This window comes from Abramis brama, assembly GCF_963993115.1.
Source record: "Abramis brama genome assembly, chromosome: 18".
NCBI classification, from domain to species: Eukaryota; Metazoa; Chordata; class Actinopteri; order Cypriniformes; family Leuciscidae; genus Abramis; species Abramis brama.
Window position 1 is genome coordinate 17,779,145 of NC_139980.1, and position 8,592 is coordinate 17,787,736.

The 8,592-nt window shown below is 34.0% G+C and overlaps 1 protein-coding gene across 2 annotated transcripts; it reads right to left on the reverse strand.

The window, feature by feature from the left end:
• Nucleotides 1–1,599: 1,599 nt before the first annotated feature.
• On the reverse strand, nt 1,600–8,236 carry stxbp6l (syntaxin binding protein 6 (amisyn), like). Of its 2 annotated transcripts, none has more exons than XM_084091924.1 (7): nt 7,917–8,236; nt 7,026–7,193; nt 6,776–6,906; nt 6,458–6,701; nt 6,265–6,363; nt 3,717–3,913; nt 1,600–3,122 (listed from the first exon to the last, which is right to left on the reverse strand). In XM_084091924.1, the coding sequence occupies exons 2-7, from the start codon at nt 7,180–7,182 to the stop codon at nt 3,102–3,104; spliced, it is 849 nt and encodes a 282-aa protein (XP_083948050.1). In that variant the 5' UTR covers nt 7,183–7,193; nt 7,917–8,236; the 3' UTR covers nt 1,600–3,101. The 2 variants fall into 2 exon arrangements, with proteins under 2 accessions (XP_083948050.1, XP_083948049.1); XM_084091923.1 differs by having other exon boundaries at nt 3,717–3,916; nt 7,917–8,044.
• Between the last annotated feature and the right edge of the window lie 356 nt (nt 8,237–8,592).

The following is an 8,592-nucleotide window of genomic DNA, read 5'->3' on the forward strand; positions in this document are numbered from 1 at the left end:
GCTTCGTGCTTCTGGAAATATATCTTCCGGGTCAATATCACACCACCAGTGCACATCGAGAATGCTAAATCATATCGATTGATCACCATGATGCTTTTCAGAGGGGCAGATTACGGTATAATCTATGGCACATCAGATTATGAAATAAGAGAGAATTAAATCGTGCAGTGTCATGCACAGTCCTACAAGTCATCAATCCTGGAGTCAAACGGTGAGTCTTGACCTTCATTTGGTCACAGCACAAGGACATAATCCTGCAGGATGCTGCATGCAGTAGATGCTGATCCAGCAATGCAGCGCTTCAACCGTGCAGGTCACCGGCTGCACACTGTGCCTGTTCATCACGCTCTTCACGTGCCAACACTTTGCCAAAATGTAAATGGCAACACAAATGCATCAGTCAACATCAATATGTGTATGTGTACATCTGGTATTAACTAGAAATATGAAAAAGTCCAAAAGACCACAGGTGAATATTCGGAATAATTGGTGTATACATTCACACACATAAATGTAGCCAAAATAATAATAATAATAATACTTTTTAAAAAATTGCTGTTTGGATTTTAATAGTCAAATGCTTAAGAGTCTATGATTGGATGCACTGATTATTATGTTTCTAGCATGTTAAATGTTTGGCCACAGTTCATCTCATCCTATTCGATGGAGTGTGTAGCTTTTCATTTCTTAAACAACCAGGATGACAATGTCAAGATTCATCAGGCCCAAATTGTGAAAGAATGGTTGGGAGGGAGCATGAATAATCATTTTCACACATAAATTGGCACCTCTGAGTCATTAAATTCATTAAAAGTCTTTGGGATGTGCTGGAGTTGACTTTTGCATTGCCAATACAAGATATTGACCAAAAATGTATGTACTTTTTGATGGGAATAACATCACAACATTTATTTCCATCAAGAGGTGCATTAATTTTTGGTCAAGATCTTGTGTTGACATATAAACATATTATAGTTAAATAAATGTTTTTTTTTTGTTTGTTTGTTTGTTTGTTTTTTAAATGTATTATCTGCTTAATTTGAGTTTACGTGAAATGCTTAATTAAAACAATATACAATGAAAAAAATTAATTTCAGAATGGCATTTTATGACATTTGTCCCTCTTTTGTTAAAAACAGCACACAAGCTGGAATGGAATCAAGAACATCTGTCCGTCAGAACATTCAACTGCTTCACAAATTGCTTATTCCATTACTGCCATAGAAATATTGAAGAATCTTAGATTTGTCTTCTATATTTTCCCCCCGTTATATATGCTTTGAAAGTTTTAGATGAGTAAAACTTAGCATTTTATTAAAATTAATTCCAGGTTTTAGACTGAATAACAGATTCTCAGAGTGGTCTCAGACATTAGGACACACACAAACACAAAAAAAAACATACACACACATATACATACATTACAAATATATACATACATACACACACACACACACACACACACACACACACACACACACATCTAAGTCCACTGGAAGATGCTTGTCTGCAGCATGTTGAACTGGTTGTGTGTGAGCGCTCTCTTGTGGTGTGAAGGCGCACAGACAACCACCACATATATTTTGTGTAATAATAGGCTTTTCCGAAGTTGGTCCCATTTCATTTATTGTGCAACTGATGGGCGTTTACATATTTAACATGTTCTTAAATGCAGACAAGAGCAGTCAAAGACAAGGACAGATAAAATTCTCTGTTACACACATATTATGGAATATAAAACCGAAGACAGCACAAGGAGAACAGCAGAAAGCAGGATGCATCACACATACATGAAAGGTGTCCGACTCTGTGCGGAAAACACCCTCTGGCTTCTCATGACATGTTGCTCCTGCTACTGATGATCACAATCACAAACAAGGCGGACTGACTGTTATAACATTACACAGAATCAGGAGACAAAGACAGAAGAACAAAAATGTGTTATCCACACACATTCACATTCAAATAGATGAACATTGAGTTCATAGTGAATAGCTGTAATTATAAAACAGCTTGCAGCATCTCTAATGAACTTAAATCTAAAAAGCAGATAAAAGCAGGCTCCTCATGTGATCAGAGCAGAACTGAACATCAGAGGGACGGTACCGTCATTCATGAGGATATCATCTCAATGTGTTATACGCATAACTAATGTTGCACAAATATTGAAGTAACATACCTCTGTTAAGGCAACCAGTATCATCTGTAAGAATCTGTCTGAAACCCCCTTAAATGTCAAATATTAAATAATACCATTATACTTTCAGTGCTGAAAAATAATAAATAATAAAATAAAAAACTACAAAGTCGTTAAAGCTTCAGAAAAGAAATAGTGCAAAACGTGCATTAAATTAGTACACAAAAGTGAACCTCAACCTCATAAGTGGCAATCTATGTGAGAAAAAAAAAATATATATATTCACACTGTGTAGATACAAAAAGTAGCAGTGTTACAATATGAAACAGTAATATGAGGGTGTAGCTGGCAGAATAAAAATGAATCCACTTAGATGAGACTACAGAGAGATTTTAAATCATTAGTCAACACAAGTGCAGCATTTCTCCTTTCAGTTCATGAATGAGTTTATTTCTTCTGCTGAACAAACAAGAATATATTTTGAAGAATGTTGGTAACCAACTGTTTGGTTACCAACATTCATCTTCTGTTCAACAGAAAAAGGAACTTTATGGTGAGCAAATAATGACAGAATTTTCATTTTTGGGTGAACTATCCCTTTAAGACTCCTGACATTTAAAAAAAAGACAAATCGTCTCGCGGAATAACGCATCTCAGCAGAAGAGGATCAGCCACCTGCTACTGTAGAAAAGGTAAAAAAATTAACAGATCTGCAGGTGAGACAGAACAGCATGATAGACCACATCACAGCTGCTTGAAATGCTCAGTGGCTTGCAAAAAAAATAATACATTGATAAAATAAAATAAATAAAAAGTCCAGTCTGCAGGCGAGGAGAAACAATTGCCTTACACTCAAAATCAAAATCTGAGTTAGATGAGAAATCTGTACTGTATAATATCCAGAGACCAGAGGATTAAAAGCTATGTTTAAAGAAAGTTTATTGGCAGGTCATCCAGAACACGTCTAAATCTGCTTCAGAGCCAGCTGAGGGAATAAAGGAAAATGTGATGCTTAATATTATTCATATTAAATATAATTCACTGAAATGGCTACTAGTTTATACAGAATGCTGGGGGTTTTTTCTTCTTCAAATGGTTCATAATTGTTTCTGACTTGTTCTTTACACTACTGTTCAAAAGTTTAGGGTCAGTAAGATTTTTTTTTTTTCTTTTTTTTTTTTGAAGGAAGAGCAAGGATGCATTAAAATGATAAAAAGTAACTTGTCCCTGATACAAAAACTGTTCTGATACATTTTAATAGTTTAAACATTAAATATTTTAATTAAAATTATTTATCTATATCTATATATATATATATATATATATATATATATATATATATATATATATATATCTATATATATCTCTATATATATATATATATATATATATATATATATATATATATATATATATATATATATATCTCTCTCTCTCTCTCTCTCTCTCTCTCTCTCTCTATATATATATATATATATAAACACAACTGTGTATCACTGACTGGTTGTTCATATGACAGTGCGCAGTTTCATGAACTTAAGCAGTGAATCAGAGTGAATGGGTCTTGTGATCAGCTCACCTTCTGAGCTGCTTCTGCGAACTGCTTGGCTCCGTGGAAGAAGTGTCCGGTCTTCTCCTCCGCCCTCATCAGACGCTCCCCGCGCTCACTCAGAACCTGACTGGCCCTCCGCATTACATTCCCCATCTTCCTCCCGGCCGGAGGGGACGGGCTACTCCTACTCCTACTCCTGCTCCTGGATGCTTTAACAGCCGCTGCTGCTGAGGACACAAGCACAAACACATATGAGCATTAAGTCAAGTTCCAAAAACCCTTATTTTACACACTTACTGTATTAGATACTAAATAGACTTACATTTAATGTGGAAGACTTAAGTATTAGTGGAATTCTGCTCTGGAATTGTTTTTTGTTTTTGGAAAGAAATTAATACTTTTATTCAGCAAGGACACATTAAAAGTAAATATACAATTTAAAATATTTATAATATTACAAAAGATTGATCAAATCTATTCATGAAAGAATCCTGATTGTGAGATCATAGCCAATAACTTTAATCAGTGTTGAGGGAAGTTAATTTTAAAAGTAATGCATTACAATATTGCGTTAATCCTTAAAAAAGTAACTAATTGTGTTACTTAGTTATGTTTTATGGAAAGTAATGTGTTATGTTACTCTTGCGTTACTTTTTCTCACCTGGGCTGGGCTTGCTTGTTTTTTAATAACAACAAAAAAAGGTTGTATTTTTGGCAAATATAAAGGCCCTTTCACACCAAAGGTGAAATGAATAAGCCTCAGGCTGAAGGAAATGCAAATGCACTCCTGTACAGCAGAGGGCGCAGCTCTGATCAAATTCAAAGTCAGTCAAATACTGTGTTCATTTAAAAGTAATGCATTACTTTAGTAGTTATTTGAAAAAAAGAAATCTGATTATGTAACTCGTGATTAGTCTGTGTGATTTGTATGGTGTGTGAAGTTATAAATAACACACTTGTTTATTCTATATGTCGGAATCATCTACACTTGGAATGTAATTCTGAAATGCCATTAACTAATCTTATTAACTGCAAAAAGAAACAGACATGGCAGCATATGATTATAGCTGAGGTGTGTGGACTGGGACGTTGCATTTTGTGCCTCCAGGGCAGCTTGGCACCTCTCCCATTCATTACACACCATTCATCCATGATCCGCTGTGAAGGCTGGTGCCACTATACTCATCTCCGCTCCTCTCCCCCTCCTCAACGCCTGTCTTTGTGTCCCTGTGCATGCCTTCATCTGAACAAAGTGGCCTCTGAACTAATCGGGCCCTCTTTGCAATGGAACCATTCTCTGCCACTGCCGAGAGATCTATCACAACACTACAAACAACCAGCCGACAAAGCGCCCTCTCTTCCTGCCTGGACTCTGACTGATCTGACCCACACAACTCCACAGACAGGAACGGATGGAAACCAATGGAACTGCCCAAAAGATGCATTTGTGATACATTGTCTACTTTAGGGGTCAATGATGTTCTTTTTTTTTCTAGTAAATGAAAATGCTATTCATATATACACACACAATGACTTGAATACACCTCTTCAATGATGGCCATGCTGTTTTTCATTTCTGAATTTTAAATTTTTACTAAAGTCAAAAATTTCAAGGTGACAGCTATCCTGATCTAATAATGGAGAGAAAAAAAAGCCTCATTAAAAGGATGAAATGACTGAAAAGAAGCCATTTAATGACAACAATATTAATAATAATAAATTATTATAATTATAATTATTATAAAAAATAAGCATTCTTGAAAAAAATCTTGAGAAATCTAGAAATAATAATAGTTAAAAAATAATATTTGTGAACATATTTGAAAAGAATTTATTATTATTATTATTAAAAATGAGCATTCTTGAAAATAAATTATTATTATTATTATTATTATTATTATTATTACATAAAATAAATATTCTCGAAAAAAAAAATCTTGAGAAATCTAGAAATAATAAGTTAAAAAATAATATTTCTGAACATATTTGAATAGGATTTATTATTATTATTAAAAAATAAGCATTCTTGAAAATAAATTATTATTATTATATAAAATAAACATTCTAGAAAAACAAATCTTGAGAAATCTTAAAATAATAAAAATAATAATTACTGTTATTATTATTTAGAAAAATAAGCATTCTTGAACAATTTGAAAAGGATTTATTATTATTAAAAAACAAGCACTCTTGAAAATAAATATTTAAATAATAATAATAATAATAATAATAACATTAGTAATAATAGAAATAAAAACAACAACAAATATAATAACAATAATAAATGTTCTTGAAAAAATGAAAATAAATATTTAAATTAAAAATAACAATAATAAGTATTATTATACAAGTAAATATTTATAAATGTGTACCCATATTGTCCATGATTTAATGGTATTAAAAAAATATTTTTACTTGATGGTTGCACCACCATCATTCAATTAGATTTTTTTTAATGTATAAATTATTTTCAAAACAATGACACTAACGTGATCTCAATGAATTTGGAAACACACACACACACACACACACACACACACACACACACACACACACACACACAAATCCTACTAACCTTCACGCTGAAGCCGACCCTGGTTTGCAGTCATACTGTTCTTCATTCTATTCAAAAAAATCTTGCAGCGGTAGATGACCATATTAACAGAACAAGCATCTAAAATATGGAAACATACATTTTGTTTTGTTACATATCTCAGGCTTTCCATACAAAGGTCAATACAGCGATCTGGCTTCCTGAACGCACTCACCTCCCATTAGCTTTTGCTGACAGTTGACAAAGTTAGTTTGGCATGGAGCATCAGGGCTCTTCTTGTTCTCCGGAGCTCCTGGTATCTTCTGTTCTCCAGGGGTCGAAGGTTTGCCAAGCTTTGCCTCCCAGTAGTTCTGACAAGCATGATAAAGAACTTGCACAAACATGCATTTCTCTGCAGCTGAGCCGGCCACCCATTGATCAGAGGTGCGATCGAACACTAGGTCGAACTCAGGAGTGTCCTAAAAAATATTCAGAGGAGTCAGAATAATGGAATGCACTGGGAATAAAAAGCTGCGTTTAGAAGAATGGTCACCTTATCAGGGTTGATGCCATTGACCTGGCGAAGCTGCTCCACAGACCATTGAGATCTTTTAGCAAACTGTCGTGTGCCCGGATACCTCTTAACTTTAGTGATGAGGACTTGAGCTGGTTGACTGTTGGTAACTACATGGAAACATGGGTCAATGATGTCTCCATTAAACTTCAAGACTTCTGATAGCTCAAACTTATTTATCAAACTCACTCGCTGAGATACTTAAAGACACAATATAAAGACACATTACCTGACAAGCAGAGAAAAGTTGAGTAGTCCCTCTTGCGACTTGCATTGAGGAACGACAGTCCTTTCCTCTTCATCCTTCTCCTCACCTCAATGGCTACCAGTAGCTTTTCATCTTTTGGGACAAAGATCTCACGGCTGATTGCTGACTGAATGTTCATCTTCAAAATGCCTTGAAAATATTTCCACAATGGATGAACAATAAATGTATTTTTGCACCCAACAGGAAATGTTTTATTTTGATTGTTTTTATTTTTAAATGAGATATTTTAATGTAAAATTTTGTATGATGTTTTTACTTAATAGCTTTTCATTAAACTCACAAACCCCAGTCTGGGAAACCCTGTTGTAATGTAATATTTAATGTTGTTGAAAATAATAAAATGGAAAATATTTCCTTTTTCTCTGTATTTTTATCAATATGGTACAAGATTATCCTATTCAAATTAACGTGATAATTAGTTAAGTCAAAAGTAATCTAAAAAGTAATCCAAAAAGTAGTCCAAAAGTAGTCCGAATACATTACCTAAAATGAGTAATCTAGATTACATTACTAAATTTGTGTCATGTAAATTGCAATCAGTAGGCTAACTGACTACAATATGAAAGTAGGCTAATTTACCAGCACATACAACTGCTAAGGTAACGTTAGCCTATTTAAAAATATTCACAACATATTCATTAAATACGGTCAAAAAGTTATCTTATTATAGGCTACATTTTAATTGAGATTTTTAAAACTATTAACGTATGAATGTTAAATGTTTTGTTTAAAAGTGAATAATTGACAGAACTCTTGTTAGCTCACCTGATGCTCTAAAAGGTTTCCAAACACTGAACTTTATTCATTAGTAAAACCACACAAATCCTTGAATAAACTGATAAAACAACAGACCTTCTGCTTGATCTTCCTGAGGCTTTCTTCCTCCCTCGAGCCTTAAAGAGCAGTGAGAAGTTTCCAGAAGCCCAGTCTGTTTCTGCTGTTCAAGCCATCTTTATCCCGCATGTGTTCTACTGAGAAACTGCAGGGCGTGTGGGGAGTCCCGGAGAAAACCCACAGGCTGTGTCCTCTATCCCAGTGAGCTGCCTAGTGCCTACTGAGGGAGCGCTTCAGGGCGAACTCAGAAGAGTTTGAGTCAGCTGAGCTCAAACATGCAGACTAGAGTAACGGCTTGGATTTGAGACAGAGTCACTCAAACACACTGGAAACTCGCTAAAGGTCACGTGGTAAGGATTGATTGGACCGATATTTTTTATTAGAAAATATTTTAATGGAAAAACGAATTTTAGTTTGTTTATGAAGTCAATATACATGTATTGACTTTATAAAAAACTGTAAAAAAAAAAAAAAGAAAAAGTTTTTTAAGTAAACTGAACTCTTCATAAATTCATTGTGCATTTGAATGACCTGTTAAATAGGCATTGAATTGATTCTATATTCTTGTTTGATCACAGTTGGTTCCTAATAATATAATCAAATATTACCGTTCAAAATTGGCTTCGACACGATGTTTTATGTATTTTAAAGTCTATAATGCTCACCATGCTTGATTAAAAATACAGTAAAACAT

Coding starts and splice junctions, on each gene's coding strand:
- stxbp6l (XM_084091923.1), bottom strand. CDS start 7,182: ATGAACATTCAGTCAGCAATCAGCCGTGAGATCTTTGTCCCAAAAGAT. Junction 6,364..6,457: donor TCAGCAAAAGCTAATGGGAG/GTGAGTGCGTTC, acceptor TCCATATTTTAG/ATGCTTGTTCTGTTAATATG. Junction 3,917..6,264: donor GGGTCGGCTTCAGCGTGAAG/GTTAGTAGGATT, acceptor TTGTGTCCTCAG/CAGCAGCGGCTGTTAAAGCA.